This window comes from Sinohyriopsis cumingii, chromosome 14, assembly GCF_028554795.1.
Source record: "Sinohyriopsis cumingii isolate HCF-2022 chromosome 14, ASM2855479v2, whole genome shotgun sequence".
Classification (NCBI taxonomy): Eukaryota; Metazoa; Mollusca; class Bivalvia; order Unionida; family Unionidae; genus Sinohyriopsis; species Sinohyriopsis cumingii.
The window spans coordinates 117,661,825-117,684,818 of record NC_142974.1 but is presented as its reverse complement, the minus strand read 5'-3'; the positions used below and the strand labels follow the sequence as shown (position 1 = coordinate 117,684,818).

The following is a 22,994-nucleotide window of genomic DNA, read 5'->3' as shown; positions in this document are numbered from 1 at the left end:
GCGATAAATTTCATCGAGATAAATTTGAGGAAATATCGACGGCTGCATCCGCATTTGACCCGATTTCACGTAACAAATTCGTTTACATGAATGGTCCTGGTGGTAGTGGTAAAACAACACGAGCGATAAATTTATTTGCGAAATCTGATATGATAGTGTTGACTCCAACTCACAGATTAGCGCGAGAAATAAGGCAACGCGGCGTTGATTCTAGTACTTATCACAGTTATTTCAAATACAGCGGTGGATTATGGGATTCGGCTCGCATGGGAAATAAATATATCAACAGAATTATAATATTTGATGAAATTTGCACAGTAAATTTAGTTGTATTAAAATCTTTCCTGATCTGGCTGGAGGAGAAAAATACAGCCGTGATAATGTGCGGAGATCATGGCCAACCTGATCCGATTGATGGTGAATCTCCTCACGAATGGCTCAGGAACTTTGTTGACTATTATGAGGAAATCGACGCCGATTATAGATCCGATGATATTTTACTGACTGAATTTAAGAAAATAATTCGATTACAACCGAATAAAATTCAATGCGATGTGATGAGAAGAATAATCGACGAGACTCCGATGGATATTTTTCTTAATTTGTGGCGTCCCGATCATCTGATTGTTGCTAGTAGGAAAATTGTTCGTGATGTTATTCAGGAAATGTTATTCAAGCTTCATTGCGAGAAATTTCCAACATTGCAGGTGCCGTTGTGTTACAGGCCCGCTGATACCAGAAAACAAAATATCAGTGTTACTTTACCATGTGGAGAGGAAAAGATCTTAGTCTTGAATGATATTATTCTCGTTGATATTAATCTTGTCAATGACGCGATAAACGCAGAAAGATCACCATGGAAACTAGGCTACGCAACAACGATACATTCATCGCAGGGATTAACCGTGGATGGCCAAGTTTGGATCATCGATGATAGAATTTCCTGGTCAAATTTAGTGTATCTGGCCGTGTCAAGAGTAAGAAAATTATCTCAGTTAGGTAGAATTCGGTTTCACATTAATGACGCTGGCGGTAGTTGAGTATCTTTCGGTATTATTTGTAATTCCTCCTTGGTAAATCCGCGTTGTGGCGCTAGTGAATCTAGGAAATAAATTGCTGGTCTCCCTGACGATCTTGTTACGGTGGATATTTTATGTGTTGTAACGCTCCAATTTGGATCAGTTGCTCTTTTTCTTCCTCCTTCGGCCTCGCCTTCTTTATATAAATACCGGACCGTGACGTTACCTAGCACAGGTGGAATTGCGGAATCTCGCTTTAGGGGTATATTTGTTTTTGTAATTGCAATTGCAGGTTTCATTGCTATTGTTCTCGTTGTCTCGTTATTTAGTGCGTTAATCACGTGAGGTAATCTTGTTACCCAATCATGAGATCGATTATCTTGAATAAATTCACGCGCGTACTGGTATCCGAATAATCGTTCTGCAAGCGTTTTGTTGAATCTCTCAACGATAGCTTGATTGTGATGAACACCTGCAATACCGCGACGGATTTTAACATTATTCTTTTTCATCAGTGAAGTAACCGCGCCAAGAAATTCTCGACCTGGATCAACCTGGAGAAGCTTCGGCCAGGTCAACGGGGATCGTAAATAAATTTCGCTAAACGCCTTAGCGATCTCCGTTGCTGTTTTATTCGATAACGGTTCTGCTTCCTTGTATCTGCTAGCGATATCAACAACCGTCAACACATACTTGTATGTGACTCCGTCGACGGTATCGTAAGGAAGAAACATTAAATCAGCCTGATGGACTTCATTAGGGACGCTGACAGAGAAACTCGCATATAATATTTTCTTAGGTGGAGGAAGATAAATTTGCCAGACTGCCTGTTTCGATAGCCACGATTCAGCGGTGGATTGTTTTACTTTAGCGGCTTTAGCGAGTTTGGCAATTGCTGATTTTCCTCGCCAGAATCCTCGCGGAGAATAATATATCTGCTCCATTATTATTTACCAGCGCCGAGTACTAATTTACCTTTCATCGCGCCTTTTATCAACCAAGTTGCCAATTTTTCTTTGAAACTTTTGTCAGGAATCGCGTTTAGTGCATGAATTAGCCTAATATCAGCGAGATGTCTTTGTTGTAAATCCCCGCTGCGATACGCAAGATCGTGATAGTAACACGCGTTATCGATGGCGTTTACTGGATCTTCGCCGGGATTTGGTTGATTATTATCATTGAGTCTTATATCAAGCCTCGTGCCGGGTCCGCAGTAATTGTATCCTGGCAGATGTTTTTCTCCGGGATATTTTGCCCAAGGCAGCCCAGGTAGATTTTTCATGGAGGCGGTAATGTCTCCTCCGGTTCTTCTATTTTTTTTTTTTACAAATTTGAATTTGCGTGTCTTACAAACTTCGCATTCTCCTGCAATTGCGTTTCTGTTATTGCGTGTGACAATTTCGATTGGATTTATCGTAGCTGTGTGAGTGCGACACTTAACACAATATAGATCCATAATATTCTAGTAACATGAATGTAATTGATTTTTCGGCCACGAAGAAACGTGAGCAGGTGAAACACAACGCGGCGTTACCAAATTCGATAAGGATGATAATTATTGGCCCGTCTGGTTCTGGAAAGACGCAGTTGTTGCTAAATTTGATAATGCGATGGCTAAAATGGGATAAGTTGTATTTGGTTGCACCGTCAGTTGATGATCAGCGTTGTTATCAAGTACTAAAGGAATTTAGCGACAATACCGACGAAGGCACGATAGAATTCATCACAGACATCAATGAAACCCCATCCGTGGAAAATTTAGATGGCGATGTTAATAATCTTGTTGTTTTCGATGATGTAATGCTGGATAAGCAAACTAATCCGGCTAGGATATTTTCGCGTGGCCGACACAAGAACACCGATGTGATTTACGTGACGCAGCGATATACGCAAATTCCAAAGGTAATTAGGGACAATTGTAATATCTTATCGGTGTTCAATGGCGTCGATACTCACACGCTAAGAAATATTCATCAGACTTGGTGCAACGGCGATATGGACATAAACAAATTTAAAAATTTCTTCAGTCGCGCTCAGGCAATACCGCATGGTTTTATCACGATTAATCTTCATGATCCGCGTAGTAGATATCGAATCGGTCTTGATCAAATTTATTCATGAGGCTTGCAGCCAAACTTTGCAAACTTCATCGACACCAGAATAAAATTTCCCCCCCCCCCCTAAAATCCTTGTCCGGAATCATCGATTTTGCACACAAAAAATTGCAGTCGGGAGTGAATTTACGCAAATTAATTTTCGTAGGAAGGCTTATTTTTGAAAACTGAGGCTTCTACGGGAAATGTTCTCGTAGGAAGGCTTATTTGGTCTGGAACCACTGGTCTGTACAACTTCCCTGCTGCTGTCTGCGAGAAAACAACCCAGTTGTTCTTCAACTGATTCTGTAACAGCAGAGAACATCAAATGAACACCATCATCGGAATCCTTTTCACTCTCACAGCAACATATCCAGATCATATTCTTCAGAATTTGATGCATTTTTCCAAATGTTCTTTACATACAGAGTAATAGGAAGAAGAATTAACCAATCATACGCTATGTTTCAACACTCCAAATATAAAATTGTACCATCGATCACTCTGGGCAAATCTGGGAACGCCAACAGTTGTATAAATAGTTTTAATTGTAATAGTTCTCAAATTAATCACCTTTGGAAATATTGTGGGTACACACCTTATGGTAATTATTTGGTTCTTACAGATGAGCTTTTAAAATATTTTTTCCTATTATTTGACTAGTGACAAATTTAACATTATTTAGAAACATTACCTTTAATTTTCGGCCAATACAATTGATTCAAAATCATATTATCAGTATTTAGTGACTCATTCTTTACTATCGAATTGCTTCATGGGCTAGACAAAGAATTTCCTATCTTTATTTTCCCTGAACAGTTTGAATGCTTTCTGACAACTGGTCGCGGGGCCCCGAGTGGCCGAGTGGTCTAAAGCGTTCTCCGTTACGGATCACTGCCATCTCACCTCTGTCTTCTTGTGTTCGAGTCTCGGATTCAGTCAACGTGGGTATGTGAGAAAGCTTGCCAGTAGCTTCTCGTGGGTCGGTGGTTCTTTCCGGGGGTTTTCCCGGGTTCTTCCTCCATCATTAATACTGGCCGCCATGTAGAGCCTATCGTGTGCTGAAAAATGGCGTTAAACCCTACAACAACAACAACAACTCGTCGCGAGCGGGTACCTCAGGTGGACTCAATTTTATCATAAAGACCCCATTTTTGCACAAAATAACCAACCGAAACTTGTGTGGCTTCATTTTCACTAATAGCCAACTGCAACAAACAGGAGATATCAGGAACTTATTCTTGTTCGACAATGAATGATTATATGTTGTCCCCCTGATTAGAAAGTAGAGAATTAATAGTAGACAAGGATCACTATGATCAATACTTATAGACTGATCAATGTCATTAGCAAAGTTGAAATATGTCTGGGAATAAAAGAATTGTCCTCATCAATTTCTAATGTGTTCTATTTGTCATGGCTCTAGCAACTTCATAGTCTCATACGAATCATGGTCTGCACCGGGTGCCGGCAACCTACGGCACGCGTTCAACAAGGTGGCACGTTAAGAGGTTTTATGTGGCGCGCGAAGGGCAGCCAAAAATCTTAACAGTGTTACCCTGTTACTGGTGACATGTGCTCGTTCATTTAGTAATTAATCCGGATAAAGTGTAAAATGGGTTGCCAATGCGTGGGCCAAACTCTCAATGGATAAAGGTTGTCAGTTACTAGTGAAGTATTCACTACATTATCTTCAGCTACTTCGTTGCCTAGTAATAACTAAATACCTACTATAAGTAAAGACCCACCGCTCCGACAGTCACGTGTCTTGAGACTAAGTCTGATGTCAAATTCACGCAGTGGATAGAAACAGTGTCAAAGCCGCACCCTACACCCTAAATAAAAACACTATCACTAGAAGAAAACTTTTTAGACAAAGGCAAAGAACCTGATAACAAAAGAGAAGTTCTTGTTCACCAATAAGTGATATAGAACCATTCTTCATGACTGGTACATCCTTCTCCAAAATATAACCAGACTGAGGTTTGTTTGACCGAATAAATGTAATACTTTCAATATAAGACCATGACCTTGACCTCTATGAAATAAGGTTCATTTGGAATACCTTTAAGTATTGTGCTGCTTATATTTCAAACTATATCAATCGGAAATGATATGAAGCTTCTTTGTACAATAAGTGCACGTAAGAAGAGTTAAGACCTATACATATACAATACATAACTTACATACTATACAGGATATTAGATCGACACATATCCAGTACAAGACTTACATGGTTTACAGGACATCAGATCTATATTATGTCCAACATAAAACTTACATACCGTAATGATTGTAAACATTGGGACACAAACACATTTCATAGCCTTTTCTGTGTCCCAACACTTATAGACATAAGACTGTCACACAGGATTTACAAGTTATTTCAATAACCACGTGAATATACTGTCATAAACCACTATGATTGTTTTTTTTAAAATATTTTTTATAATTATCCCCGTAATTAGTTGACCGTTGGGTCGGGGAACACCATCCAACGGTCACCTTACAATTACACATTTCTGTTTATCAAGTAATCTAGGAACAATAAATGTACAAATTTTAAAAGGCATACACACATACAGACACACCAATGCACACATGCATATAATCTCTTTGACAAAACAATTTAGATAGGCTGGCACATGTATCCAGTATATAGATGACATAGACTTCGCAGTATTACTTTACTGGTTCTTGTTTACCACATTGCACAAGTTTTATGTATGTTCATGTCTGATGTCCATTTTTTGAAGAAATTGGTCCTCTTCATTGTTTGACTTAGCAGGATATTTTTTCAATTTTCTTATGCGTTTCAACTACTTGCTTAAAAACATAAACGTAGGGACTATGTATGTTGAATCTTCAAGCGTAAATATAATATTTACTGAAAATAGGTAAGAAATAACACAAAATGTCTAAGTCTTCACATCCTAAAAATATTCCTTTTTGCGTGGTGGTGGTGACAAATGTACAATGTTTGGACATAGTACAAAAAGTTAAAACGATACCAAAACGTTTAAGTAATGTTGCAATCGTAGAATAGATGATAAATACTTTCGTTCTCGCTCTTACAGAAAGTGTATTTGTCGTCATCCAGGATGTTAATTATTCTCTGAATTAATTTAAAATTAAAAGAGAACAACTTCGTAAGTTTAGTACAAAGTTTCGCCAGATTATAAATCTTGGACCACTCCTCACTACTTATATTTTTAATTTAATAGACCACTCTCCTCTACTTATAATTTTTACTTAACAAACCACTCCTCACTACTTATATTTTTCTATCAATCTTAGGTCACTCCTCACTAATTATATTATTTTATTTAATAATTTACTTAGCTGCCTCTTTACCTTTTCTAAACAATATCGGCCAACACATTTCAGTAAGTTTTGTTTCTACAAATTCCTTATTGTACCCTCCAGTAAACCTAACATGTTGTGAGCCAAATTGTTTTGGGTTGCATCTTTGTAAGATTTTGACATTTTGAATATTAATTAAAAGTATTTAAAAAAAATCATCGCATACAGTTATTAGTGTTAACATTTCAAAATGTCTTAAATTACCGTGACCATGAACTAAACCATTAAGAGCTTCAATGCTGGCATCTTTCCAGGATTAGTAATATTGGAACTTTCTAAGTGGAACAAAATTTTAAAAAAACTTAGGGATAAATACTCATTTGAATTTTGCGGATCCCTTTTCGAACTCGATGTTGGACAAATTACATCTCTCCAAAAACTGTTTTTAGTGAGCTTACCAGTTTCTTCTCCTCTCCTAAAGTCCAGATACCTGAGATATTTTTGAATACAGTCATACTGACTATATCCTGCCACGCTCCATCCTCGTTTACCAGTAATCTTTTAACTCGTATTAGCTTAATATACCTAATGAATGAATAAATGTGTATCATTTGTAATCCTCCCTCATTCTGCGGGATACTAAAATATCCAATCCAATAAAAGAATAAAAGCGTCATCGGCATATTGACACAATTTAAACTCACTCATATCAAAGAGTCCCCTACATTCGCATTTTGATTTTCATTTATAGCTTTAAAATAATCACCACACCAATAATAAGCCAATAAGGCGCAACAGGATCATCACGACAACATCCTCTTTCAAGCCTAACAATGTTATGACACATTTCCATTATTTATAATGCACCTTTATGAGTTGCTACAAAACAACAGCTTAAACGACTTACAAACACGATCCACCAAAGTTAAAAGATCGTGAAGTCGTTTTTTCCCACAATGTTCCAATTAATTGAGTAAACATAAATCTATAACTCGTCTAGAATCTACAGGTATACACCAAAAAGTAATATCGATACGGAAAACAGGACAGATCTCAACTGTTCTTTTGATAGCCACCAGGTTACAGGTATGCGTCTAATATGGCTATAAGTCAATCAGTCAAGTGATAGGGTTGACTTGAAAAGATCAATATGGCAGCCCACAGTACCTAGCATCGTGAGGTTTCCCATGTGCATTGTATGCATGACCCAATGTGTATGAAAAATGCAACACTCTTTGCACCTTGACAATTCTTCATGCAACAAGATAATTATAATGGAATAGCTCAATACTACCTAAATGCATGTAAAATGGAATATGTGATACATGACTATACCATACCCACCCACCCGTAAAGGTAATTTGCATTACCGACAGCGAATAATATTAAAATGTTTAGCTGTGTACTATGGTGTTTAGTTAATGTCACTTACATCAAAGCAAACAACACAAGTTTTAAAGTATTACAATTACTTTTGAAGCATTATTTCTGAAACTTATTTAATAGTGATTTGGGAGATATTAAGTTTTATACAGTATTATGTATGATTGGAATCCAAAGGATGAAATTAATTCAGTGCAAGTTAAAACCTTCAATGTACCAGTACATATAGTGATGCCATGATGTAAATATGATCGCTAAATAAGAATGCTGACCCAAATACTATTTTTGTCTGTTGTTCTCACAAATGGGTCACATTTTAATGAGTTAGATTTTAACACTTTCAAGGCAAAATAAAAATTTAATTACTGGTATATGGAAAGAAAATTCCATTGCAATATTGCGAAAACAAGCAATAGCCAACTGTAGACAAAAGGGATATGTTACTGTTATAAATGCACACAGCACCCCATTAATGCTCAATTCTTGTCATGATCCGATCAAATTATACATATCTGAACTAGATAAAAATAATGAAAACAGGAAAATTAAATATATTTATTGCATTTCCAAACAAATTATATTAACTTATAACACTTTCATGTAATATTTCATAATGATAGTTGCTTAACTGTGTTAAGAATCAATGTCATTTTAAAAAAGTTATTCATTAACATAAAAAAATTAAAAGTGTTCTAAGACTTTTAGCGCATTGAAAAATTGCTATAATAAGTCAGACTTACAAGTTGTACTGCCCATGACTTACCATCATCAATGTACTCTGCATAACATCAGACCTATGCATGTCCAATACAAGATTTGCATACATCAAATTCAACCTACACATGTCCAATACAAGATTTGCATACATGAGATTTAATCTATACATGTCCAATACAAGATCTGCATACATGAAATTCAGTCTATACATGTTGAGTACTAGCCTTGCATAATATGAAATTCAACCTATACATGTTGAGTAAAAGACTTTGCATACATGAAATTCAATCAATACATGTTGAGCACTAGCCTTGCATACATGAAATTCAATCTATACATGTTGAATACAAGACTTTACATACATGAAATTCAATCTATACATGTTGAGTACTAGCCTTGCATACATGAAATTCAATCTATACATGTTGAGTACTAGCCTTGCATACATGAAATTCAGTCTATACATGTTGAGTACAAGACTTTGCATACATGAAATTCAATCTATACATGATGAATATAAGACATGCATACATGAAATTCAGTCTATACATGTTGAGTACAAGACATGCATACATGAAATTCAATCTATACATGTTGAGTACAAGACATGCATACATGAAATTCAGTCTATACATGTTGAGTACAAGACTTTGCATACATGAAATTCAATCTATACATGTTGAGTACAAGACTTTAAAAAACATGAAATTCAATCTATACATGTTGAGTACAAGACATGCATACATGAAATTCAGTCTATACATGTTGAGTACAAGACTTTGCATACATGAAATTCAATCTATACATGTTGAGTACAAGACATGCAAACATGAAATTCAGTCTATACATGTTGAGTACAAGACTTTGCATACATGAAATTCAATCTATACATGTTGAATACAAGACATGCATACATGAAATTCAGTCTATACATGCTGAGTACAAGACATGCATACATGAAATTCAATCTATACATGTTGAGTACAAGACATGCATACATGAAATTCAGTCTATACATGTTGAGTACAAGACATGCATACATGAAATTCAATCTATACATGATGAATATAAGACATGCACACATGAAATTCAATCTATACATGTTGAGTACAAGACATGCATACATGAAATTCAATCTATACATGTTGAATACAAGACCTTGCATACATGAAATTCAATCTATACATGTCCAATACAAGATCTGCATACATGAAATTCAGTCTATACATGTTGAGTAAAAGACATGCATACATGAAATTCAATCTATACATGTTGAGTACAAGACTTGCATACATGCAATTCAATCTATACATGTTGAGTACAAGACTTTACATACATGAAATTCAATCTATACATGTTGAGTACAAGACATGCATACATGAAATTCAATCTATACATGTTGAATACAAGACCTTGCATACATGAAATTCAATCTATACATGTTGAGTACAAGACTTTGCATACATGAAATTCAATCTATACATGTTGAGTATAAGACTTGCATACATGCAATTCCATCTATACATGTTGAATATAAGACTTGCATACATGAAAGTCAATCTATACATGCTGAGTACAAGACTTGCATACATGAAAGTCAATCTATACATGTTGAGTACAAGACTTGCATACACGAAATTCAATCTATACATGTTGAGTACAAGACTTTACATACATGAAATTCAATCTATACATGTTGAGTACTAGCCTTGCATACATGCAATTCAATCTATACATGTTGAGTACAAGACTTGCATACATGAAATTCAATCTATACATATTGGGTACAAGACTTTGCATACATGAAATTCAATCTATACATGTTTGGTACAAGACTTGTATAATATGAAATTCAATCTATACATGTTGAGTACAAGACTTGCATACATGAAATTCAATCTATACATGTTGAATACAAGACCTTGCATACATGAAATTCAATCTATACATGTTGAATACAAGACCTTGCATACATGAAATTCAATCTATATATGTTGAATACAAGACCTTGCATACATGAAATTCAATCTATACATGTTTGGTACAAGACTTGTATAATATGAAATTCAATCTATACATGTTGAGTACAAGACTTGCATACATGAAATTCAATCTATACATGTTGAGTACAAGACCTTGCATACATGAAATTCAATCTATACATGTTGAATACAAGACCTTGCATACATGAAATTCAATCTATACATGTTGAATACAAGACTTTGCATACATGAAATTCAATCTATACATGTTGAATATAAGACTTTGCATACATGAAATTCAATCTATACATGCTGAGTACAAGACTTTGCATACATGAAATTCAATCTATACATGTTGAATACAAGACTTTGCATACATGAAATTCAATCTATACATGTTGAATACAAGACTCTGCATACATGAAATTCAATCTATACATGCTGAGTACAAGACTTTGCATACATGAAATTCAATCTATACATGCTGAGTACAAGACTTTGCATACATGAAATTCAATCTATACATGTTGAATACTAGACTTTGCATACATGAAATTCAATCTATACATGTTGAATACAAGACTTTGCATATATGGAATTCAATCTATACATGTTGAGTACAAGACTTTGCATACATGAAATTCAATCTATACATGTTGAATACAAGACTTTGCATACATGAAATTCAATCTATACATGTTGAATACAAGACTTTGCATACATGAAATTCAATCTATACATGTTGAGTAAAAGACTTTGCATACATGAAATTCAATCTATACATGTTGAATACAAGACTTTGCATACATGAAATTCAATCTATACATGTTGAGTAACAGACTTTGCATACTTGAAATTCAATCTATACATGTGAATCCAAGACTTTGCATACATGAAATTCAATCTATACATGTTGAGTACAAGACTTTGCATACATGAAATTCAATCTATACATGTTATGTACAAGACTTTGCATACATGAAATTCAATCTATACATGTTGAGTACAAGACTTTGCATACATGAAATTCAATCTATACATGTTATGTACAAGACTTTGCATACATGAAATTCAATCTATACATGTTGAGTACAAGACTTTGCATACATGAAATTCAATCTATACATGTTATGTACAAGACTTTGTATACATGAAATTCAATCTATACATGTTGAGTACAAGACTTTGCATACATGAAATTCAGTCTATACATGTTCTGTACAAGACTTTGCATACATGAAATTCAGTCTATACATGTTGAATACAAGACTTTGCATACATGAAATTCAATCTATACATGTTGAATATAAGACTTTGCATACATGAAATTCAATCTATACATGTTGAGTACTAGCCTTGCATACATGAAATTCAATCTATACATGTTGAATATAAGACTTGCATACATGAAATTCAATCTATGCATGTTGAATCCAAGACTTTGCATACATGAAATTCAATCTATACATGTTGAGTACTAGCCTTGCATACATGAAATTCAGTCTATACATGTTGAATATAAGACTTTGCATACATGAAATTCAGTCTATACATGTTGAATATAAGACTTTGCATACATGAAATTCAATCTATAGATGTTGAGTACTAGCCTTGCATACATGAAATTCAGTCTATACATGTTGAATATAAGACTTTGCATACATGAAATTCAATCTATACATGTTGAGTACTAACCTTGTATACATGAAATTCAGTCTATACATGTTGAATATAAGACTTTGTATACATGAAATTCAATCTATACATGTTGAATATAAGACATACATACACGAAAGTCAATCTATACATGTTGAGTACAAGACTTAAAATTAACAAAAGGCTTATTTGGTTAATAAAATGCAAAACACTAACCTTATATTGGTATCACTTATTTCTCTTTTTTTTTCATCAAGAGAAATTTATTAAAGGCAAAGAATCTCTATATCTAGGATATTCTTCCATAGTGTGTCTCATGTCAGATAACACATGACATAGTGTTAATTGACGTGAATATAGAGAAACAAGTTTTGTTTGGTTCTACACAAAGCTTTGAATATGTTATCAGACTGAAAACTGGATCCAACAAAATCACAGAATGAGAAAGAGTGAGAGAAGATATATTGAATCCAACTTTGGTTCCTTTATAATGGTATTCACTGAAATTTCAGAAATAAATTGAAACAATGTAACAGTTCTAAAAGCAAAACAATCTAGTCTAGTGAAATGTAGCAATGTGACATTTCTTAAAGTGACACAATCTAGTACTTTGTGCAATGTAACAGTTCATAAAGCAACACGATCTAGTGCTCTGTGCAATGTAACAGTTCATAAAGCGACACAATCTAGTGCTTTCTGCAATGTAACAGTTCATAAAGTGACATGATCTAGTGCTTTGTGCAATGTAACAGTTCATAAAGCGACAAAGTCTAGTACTTTGTGCAATGTAACAGTTCATAAAGCGACACAATCTAGTACATTGTGCAATGTAATAGTTCTTAAAGCGATACAATTTAGTGCTTTTTGCAATGTAACAGTTCATAAAGCGACATAATCTAGTGCTTTGTGCAATGTAACAGTTCATAAAGTGACACAATCTAGTACTTTGTGCAATGTAACAGTTCATAAAGCAACATAATCTAGTGCTTTGTGCAATATAACAGTTCATAAAGCGCCACAATCTAGTACTTTGTGCAATTCATAAAGCGACACAATCTAGTGCTTTGTGCAATGTAACAGTTCATAAAGCGACACGATCTAGTGCTTTGTGCAATGTAACAGTTCATAAAGCGACACAATCTAGTGCTTTGTGCAATGTAATAGTTCTTATAGCGCCACAATCTAGTACTTTGTGCAATGTAACAGTTCATAAAGCGACACAATCTAGTACATTGTGCAATGTAACAGTTCATAAAGCAGAAGTCGCACTAGGATTTTTAAAACTAGGAGTCCAGGGCTCCAATTTTGGCAAAAATAGCAGTCCCACCATCACAAGTTGCAGTCCCTTCTTTCCTACAGAATCAACACAGACATGAGTGCATCTATTTTTAGATGGAGAGGTTTTCGTAATGTAATCACTCACTATAATATAGCTTAATTACCACAGTCCATTGACAGGATTGCAAATTTATGGTTTATTTATTTGTCTACAGCCTTGTAGTAATTTTAGGCAATGGTTAAATAGTATGTGATTTGCTGTTCCCTCCCCTTTCTTTCACAAAGACATGTCAAGTCAAAATCATCTTAGACCTTAAAGCGCATCTCGCGAATTCCACAACATTGCATTGTCCCATACATTTCAGACCTACATAATTTGCATTTTAAAGTTAAATCTTTAATAAAATCATACCTTGGCTTTGCTTTCAATGATTTGTATATTTTTCTGAAAATATTTGCCCCATGAATTACGAAAACAAACAATCTAATAAACTGGTACATCCCAGACTTAGCGAAGTCCACCATTATTTCCCATTAGACCAATTGCAGTACTGGTTCACTTACAGTTTCAAACTAATTTTATGACAAAATAGTGTACAAGTTAATATATATCCAGATCACCGATTATGATCTTAAAACACATGTTTGTGTTTTATCATCAAAGTCAAAGCCTTTGAACTTGCCACCCAGCTATTGCATCATGTTCATTTTGACGCACTCTTATAATGGCAACATGTATGTACATCAAGGGGTCTTTCAGTCACTGAATTCTGTCATCGTAAATATCAGCACAGCTAATTGATCAACACATTTTCACACAAAGCAGGTGGCTGAAACAGGACTGGCAAGTCTTCAAATTTTGCCGCACACCTATTACATGCATACGGAGGACTCCCGCCTCAGTGATTTTCTGCGTCCCAGATCAAAAATTGGCATCCAAATACGCGTAATTAAGTGTTTCCGAGATTTCTGATAAAGCAACACAATCTAGTGCTTTGTGCAATGTAACAGTTCATAAAGCGACACAATCTGGTGCTTTGTGCAATGTAACAGTTCATAAAGCAACACAATCTAGAGATTTGTGCAATGTAATAGTTCTTAAAGTGACACAATCTAGTGCTTTGTTCATGGATACAGATGGCCCAGCATCTACCAGAAGTTTTGGAGGAGAAAATAAAACACATCTAATGAATTCATAAAACCATTAGTTAGGAAAATGATTTTGCTGACAAAATGATCATTGACATCGATGAAACTCCTATGAACTTTGATCCCATTCCTGGACAGACTGTCAATAAGAAGGGGGTTAAAAGTGCAAGAATTTTGTACGACAAGTGTAGATACAAAATTATCTTTAATCCTCGCAGTTTCCACAGCAGGAGATTGTTGCTTCCAATGATAACTTTCCTGTGTGTGACAGAGCTAACAAATATTCATGCACCGAAATGATGGATCGTTCATGTGCAGGAGAAGGGTTGGGTTGATGAGGTAAAGCTGCAGTGTATTAAAGAGTTTACTCAAAAGTACACAGTTTGATAGTTTTTCTAAAATTAAATTATACTTTGTGTGCATTTCTTGACACAATGTTTTTAATGATTTTAAAGGCGTGCCACAACTGACAACTTGCAGAACACAAATGAACAGATCGTACAGTACTTTTAATATTAATTTATGGTGTCCCAACAAATATGGCGTCTCCAAATATACGACACACACACAATACATTTGTTGCTTTGCTTCTTCTCCCTATTCAGACCTCATTTCTCTGTCCAAATGGAATAGTCTCTTCTCCAAAAAATTCAAGTCTAGCTTGACCCCTGCTTAATGACCAATATTACTGAACATATGCAAAATCAATATGAACTAAGCTGAGCTAACACATCACTGATGTCATGCTCGGTGGGCAGAACTGAATCAAAACTTTGATTTTTTTTAGAGCATCCATAACGGTTATCATAGAGGAAGAGGGAATCAATTATAATTTGATTGAATTAACTTTTGATCAAATCTCTGCATGCGTGTCAGTTTGCCCAACAAAATAGTAAATTATACAAACATGGATATTTAAGGGCTAGCAAAGATGATCGCAAAAGTTGTCAACTTTAATTTTGTTTAACTGCTTATTCATTGGCTTCAATCAGTGAAACACTTAAAAATTCAGGTGTTCAATTAATGCATCTTTGAGTAAGAATATGTAGCAGAAGCATATGTTTTATAATTTTATAGTTGTGTTTTAATTAGGCAGAAATAGGTATTTTATTATTTTATGTAGTTAATGTTTATTATTGAGTGAAATACAGTCATCAGTTGCAATTAGTGTGTTGTTCTCAGTTTACACATATTTAGCCATTTAGGTAACCTTGAACCAGGATTACCTGTTAAGAGTTTTGTTCACTGAGCAATGTAACTACCCTGATTGCTGGTCATGCTAGATTGTTCTATTGTATGACAAGTGGTAAACAACTTTCTGATTGGTTAGTTTGCTACTTGTCTGGATAAACAACATAGTATGAACAGCATATTAGTGGTCAGTCCATTAGAGTTTCTTGTGCTTGCAAGGATGTAAATTGGCCTTTGTCCCATATGATAAGGGTTTGTGTTAGAAAGCAAAGAGAAATGTCTCAATCTCCACCTATGAACCCAATAACGCATAATAAATCCAATACTGAACGAAACACTGGACTTGTATTTTCTAACCAATGAGTGGAAGGCAAGTGCGGTAACAAATATACCACACATTATACTTATGTTTTTCTTTAGAATTGTTTGAAACTGAATAACAAGACTGAATACAATTGTTAGATGTATTTCTGAACTGTTTAATAACAATATCTTAGAATTGTATTTTCTTTTGTCTCAATCTCAAAAACTATCAGTAAGTGTCTATAGTATAAACTAATATATTGCGGATTCCTCGAAATTATGAATAGATGCAATCAGATCCACAAATTGTCCATGTGTCAACTGAAATCTGAACTATCAACAATGTTACTGCTCATGTTTCTGATCCTCTTATTTCTTCTTTAATTTCGTTTTCAATGTTTTCAACTGATGTTGTTTCTGTTTGTGCCTTTTCATACTTCCACTCTGACTAAAGACTCGATTGCAAAATTCACATTTGAATGGTTTTTCTCCAGAATGTACTCTCATGTGGTCTTTGAGGTTACCACTGTGATTAAACATTTTATTACAATGTTTACATATGTATGGTTTATATGCAGAATGAATTCTCATGTGTTCTTTGAAATTTGTCCCACGACTAAACTTCTTTCCACATTTTTCACATTTATACCGTTTGTCTCCCGAATGAATTATTTTGTGATGCCTCAAGTTTCCACTATCACAAAACGTTTGTCCACAATCTTCACATTTGTACGGTTTTTCACCCGTATGAATTCTAACGTGTATCTTTAAAGATGCTCTTGCACTAAAACATTTACCACACACTTCACATTTGTATGGTCTGATTCCTTTATGTGTTGTCATATGCGTCTTTAGGATTCCAGACTGGTTGAAACTTTGGCCACACACTTCACATTTGTATGGTTTTTCCCCACTATGTATTCTCAAGTGCCTCTTTAGATGACCGCTTTCAGTGAAACGCTTATCGCATACTCCACATTTGAATGGTTTCTCGCCGGTGTGTGTTCTTGTATGTTTCTTTAAGTTACCACGGTCTGCAAACTTCTTATCACAAAACTCACATTTGAAACGCTTTTTCTCAGTCTCAGTCAAATAGGCATTATCGCTAACTTTTGGAATCAAGGTCTTTGAGGGAGTGGACAAGGACGATTCTTCGTTTGGAAGATCCATTGAACTAGAGCTAATTCCGGGTCGACGTTCTGTGTGAACTACGGATAGCATATAATCTTAGGATCCTGCTATCCAGTAACTCCGTTCGATTAATCTTGAGACTGTACATTGTCATACAATAAAACTTATTAAATCAAGATTAGAATATACAATGCAGGTGTTTCAGTTGTTCGGATATATATACCTTAATATGTACACGAACGAACAAGATCGACATGTACGTAGCCTCATAAATAATAATAAAAAAAAAAAAAACACGGCGAATAAACAGTGCTGAGGTAAATATTCCAGTCTGGAGTTCTAGAGGTACAATGACGGTTTTTATGTACAAGTTTAATGCCGCATACACCTGCCTAACATAAAAATTAATTTTAAAAATAAAACAAACGTGTCAGGTCAAAAAGAGTTAGGTCTTTGTATAGGCATAATAAAACAAAATATAAGTATAGCATTCACGTGACCGGTCAAGACAATGGATTTTGTTGTTTGAAATAACTTATGTGTTGAATTTTACAAAGTAGCACTATTGGACGATTCCCAGGGTACAAGTTCCGCTGTCAGTGCTACGCGAACCCCACTCATTTCCACCGTTGTATCCAAGATCCCATTCTTTTCATGGGACGAGCCAATACAGAAAGTTGACATCACAGACTACGAGTTGAGATTCGAGATTAAATGTCTCCTACCTAAATATCCCCCCGGCTAATATGATGCAGGCGCTCAGACGGTCTCTACGAGGCAGGGCGAGATATAGCGATAGGCGAGAAAGCATCAGTTGAAGCTAAGAGACTTCCTTCGGATATATGTCAACTCAAGGCAAGATCATGCAATAATTTTTCATCTCTTTCCAGAGAGAAGGAGCATAACTACCTTCGGTTGCAGACTGGAAATACTTCTACAAACCGTGATCTAAGTGGGCCACATCAGAGAAGAGGATAAGGAAGGCCTCCTCCGACAGAAGTTTTGGTTTTCACTGAGGAGTGACTTCCTGAAGAGCCACACTCGCTATAAGTTTGACACCATCACTAACTATGATGATGTGCTTGGAGATTAGATTGGTAAACAATCAGCTGTACCTGCCGAAGGTCGCTGGCCCAATTCTTACTAAAATGGTATACCACCAGCCCATTCTAGACGGCGGACGCAAGAGACATGAGAGAGAGAGAGAGAGAGAGAGAGAGAGAGAGAGAGAGAGAGAGAGAGAGAGATTGCAACTCAATGATCCAACTAACAGAGACGAGATTGGGATCTCAAATCACTAAACAGCTGCATGAACAGTCGTTACTCCTCAAGGAACTGACGGAAATTAACAGAGAGCAGAGTAACGACAACAAACTGGACCGAAACAATAAACCAAGCCATTACAGTACAGTAGCCGGTACAAATACCAAGGAAATCGGGCAAACGGAAATCGAGGTAACGACAAAAAACGGCGTGGCTATGGTGGAAGAGTGCAGCATTAAAAAAGAGTAACCCCATATTTGGATGACCATACAAGGTTTGGTAACCATCCTAAAGGCCAGAGGATTCACTGAGTATCCGATTTTAATGAGTTTTTGTGTGATTTTGAATTTAGTGTCCCTATTTTAGTGGTACCGGATACAGTCTAACCATACCTGTCCTGTAGTAATAGGAATAAATGTCATTCGTTGCTGTATGGATTAAATACTTGATAATCCTCCTACGGATATTTATTCCAGATTCATAGAAGATCGTTATGGATGGCATTGAGTGTATGTCATTCACAGTCAAATCTACCAAAGCACGTAATGTCAATATTGCGCCGTATGAAACTATTACTATCGACGGCATTGCCCGCAATGTTGATGCTGATATAACGGAAGTGATTACAGAGAGCTTAGGAAACTCTGAACATTTTACAGTTTGTCCAAGAGTGATCAGGGTTAATCAACAGGGTTCACATTCCAAAGTTCAGGTTAAACTTTGCAATATGTCTGCAAAATGTGTGACAATAAAACCTAAGTCTGATATATGTCTCATAAGTGAAGTCAAAGTAGTTGACCACTATCCTTCTGATTTATCAGCAGGTCAGATACCTATTTGCATTCTACTCCGTAAGATCTGAAGGTTAAGATCGACATTGAAACTCTGACCCCAGAGCAGCAACGGAATAGACTCAGACAAGTATTGGGAAATGGGACTGTGCATTTTCGAAGCGTCACACAGACTTGGGAAAGACTGGCCTCATCAAGCATAAGATAGTACTCAACGATGATAAACCTTTTAAACAACCATACAGAAGATGTATGAGGAGGTGCATCAGCATATTACGGAAATGCTAGATGCTGGTGCAGTCAGGGAATATGATAGTCCTTACTTCTTTAATGTTGCGTTGGACCGCAAATGAGATAACAGCCTACGTTTCTGCATTGACTGCGTCCTGCAGTCAATGCAGAAACGTAGGCTGTTATCTCATTTTGATGATGCCGTCGATATATTGCGAGGGGCCAAGTTCTTCTCCCAGATGGACTTAAGATCAGTATATTGGAAAATCGAAGTGGAGGAAGAACATGAGCAATTCACATCCTCCTCCGTATGTCCACTCGGCTTTTATGAGGCGAACCGCATGAGTTCTGGTTTAACGCTGGAGCTACATTTCAACGTATTATGAAGAAATGGGTGAAAGAAATGTACCTCAAGGAGTGCCTCAGTTTTATATACGATGTTATTATTTTCTCCAAGACGTTCCATGAGCACATGGGCAGTTTAAAAACAACGTTCGCACGCTAACACAAGCATGGTCTTAAGCTGAAACTCTCTAAATGTGAGTAGCTCGTGTCTTCAGTCGCTGATCTGGGTCATGTTATATCTGAGGAAGGCATCAAGACTAGCCAAAAGAAAATATCGGCTATTAAGGCATGGCAAAAGCCTAACAATATTAAGGAGCTACGTCAGCTCTTAGGGATTGCGGGTTACTATTGCCGCTTTGTCGAGAACTTTTCTCGTTGATATCCCAACCATTAATTAGAGGGTCCAGGAATGACTAAAGCGTCTCGAATGAATTAGTCCAAAAAGAAACAGATAGCTTCTTGAACTTGTGGCACTGACAAAGAAATCACCTTCGCGATCCTTATAGACAAGTTGACCTCTACCACGATTTTTGCATTTGCCGAGTATGCTAAACCATTTATCGTGCATACTGATGCTAGCAGCTCTGGTTTAGGCGCAGTCCTATGTCAAGGGCAAGATGGCGTACAAAGGGTCATTGCTTACGCGAGTCGCGGACTGAGATCCAGTGAACGGCGTTATCCAGCACATAAGGTCGAATTTTTGTGTTAAAATGGGCCGTGACGGATAAATTCCATGACTATCAAATAGGTGCCTCGTTCAAGGTGGTCATGGACATCAACCCATTGACATACGCCCTTTCGACGGCAAAGCTTGACGCTAAAGGGCATAGACAGAAAGCTATGATTTCCGACACATCCACCGTCTCTGTTCCCTTCACTCAGATTGTTTTCGATGATTGGCACCATCATTCGGCCGATGTGGTGCTCTCATCTGAACGTTGTAACAACATTAAATGGGACAGGGAATAGTTCTCCGATAAAACAATAGCAAAAGTTGTTGACCTCAAGAGTAAGGGTTTTCCGCCCAGGGAGGATGATCTCCGAAGAGATATTGCTTTTCATGGCTGAATAATGTTTTGGAGGCTGAGTACACTTCCTGTAATCGGATTGTCATTTTTCCATATGGATAACTCCAAAAAGTTCATGACAAATCTACTGCTTTTGGTGGCGCTCCACAGTTTCGTATTTTGCATAGGGTTAGAATTTAAAGAAAAATAAGTCCCTGGGTGTCTTCACTGGTTATACTGGCTATTTATAAACGACCTTGTATATCTTAGGTGTTGTTCAAAAGAACCGTTAGTTCCCTTTATTGTTTGTGTATGATTGACGAGTATAATATGTGTTATAGAGTATACAGCTTCGCTTACTCCAGATCTGTACCTTTCAAAAACTGCTAGCTCCTCTTGGTCATTTTCACTTCCTGGACTTCAGAGGTAAATTGTAAAAAAAAGAGCCGATAACTATTTAACATTTTATATATGTAGTAATTCGTTCATTTCACTTTCAGAAGCTGATATTGCCCAGTTGGTCAAATTTTCATTTTTCCTATTGTAATAAGGGCCAAAGATAGTGTAATTTAGACTAATTCAAGCTGTTTCTTTAGCGCAAGAGAGCAGCCATTTTAGTTAGCAGTGTGCTTAGAACATTTACAATTTCCGTAAGTACAATATACCAAGAAATTTCAGCCACATTACATCAAAATAGCATATAGGTATGGGGTATGCCAACATTTTTTTACACTGTGCATGTTTCAAATGCAAACAACTTCACCGTACATACTTCACTCTCTCTCAAAAGTACATAATAACTGGTGAGCTCCCCCTTAATCAGCACATATGTATTTGTATTGTACAATTTCTTTTTTATTGTATGGCTGAAACATTTAAGTCGCAAGCATCAAAACAGTCGTTGTGAATAATTCTCTTGTATTTCTCCCCACATAACAATATTTATTAGTGTCAGAGTCTCACACAAGCCCAGACCCTCCCCCCCCACCCCTAAAAAGTGAGCTATTTTAAAAATGCACATTTCATTTTGTCAACATAGCAACTAATATAAAGAGAGGAACATGAAAAGTGCCAGAATTATTCCTGAGATATCACCACTAAATTTTACAGTTTGAAAAGGATGTAAGAGACGTGGTTCAAAAAGTCAAAAGTCAACGTTTAAAATATTTGCTTATTGTTTAATATGGAAGAAACCGAATTTGCTTGGTCATCATTTATATTTTTATTTCATTACAAATAAATGAAAAGAAATATTTTCCCTACATATTTCTTTTACTTACTTAACAGTTTTAAATTTAAGTTGCCTTCATTTCTATATTCTAAGATTTCCTATTTCCCCATAATTAAGGTCACTACTCACACAATACATCCTCAAGGCAAATTATGTAAGCAAGAGCAAAATAAGCATAATTAACTTAGTTTCATGGATAAATCAAATTTAATATACCATGTTGCTTAGAACATCATACACAATGATATGAAGATAAAAAACTAATTGTAAACAATTTCATGTTTATATAAAGGATTGCGCTCTACAGTTTTGTGTTTTGCATAGGGTTAGAATTTGAAAGAAAATGATTTTCCCCCGGTTGTCCTCACTGGTTATGCTGGATGTTTAAAACAAAGACCTTACATATCTTAGGCTTTGCTCAAAGAACCTTTAATTCCCTTTATTTTGGTGTATGATTGGCGGGTGTAATATGTATTATCGAGTATACAGCTTCGCCTTACTCGAGATCTGTACCTTTCAAAAACTGCTAGCTTGGTCATTTTTACTTCCTGGACTTAAGATGTAAATTGTTTTAAAAAGAGCCGATAACACTTTTTACTTTTTATATATGTAGTAATTCATCCCTTGTACTTTCAGTAGCTGGTATTGCCCAGTTGGGCCAAATTCATTTTTTTTCTATTTTAATAGGTACTAAAGATAGTGTACTTTAGACTAATTCAAGCTGTTTCTTTAGCGCAAGAGAGCAATGTCACATTGATTCACTGTGCACAGACGCTAGAGCATCTATATGGTGGCGCTCTACAGTTTCGTATTTTGCATTTTAGGATTTTAACGAAAAAGAATTTCACCGGCTTTCCTCACTGGTTATACTGGCAATTTAAAAAAAAAAAAGACCTTATATATCTTAGGTATAATTCAAAG

At 35.9% G+C, this 22,994-nt stretch overlaps 1 protein-coding gene across 1 annotated transcript in view; it reads right to left on the bottom strand.

Moving 5' to 3' along the window:
• LOC149784687 (uncharacterized) overlaps positions 1-22,994 on the bottom strand; it is a 54,117-nt gene that overhangs the window by 18,082 nt on the left and 13,041 nt on the right. Inside the window, exon 2 of the mRNA XM_089933034.1 lies at positions 16,446-17,282. Within this exon, the coding sequence (XP_089789160.1) occupies positions 16,446-17,282 (837 nt within the window). The remainder of the gene's footprint in view (positions 1-16,445; positions 17,283-22,994) is intronic.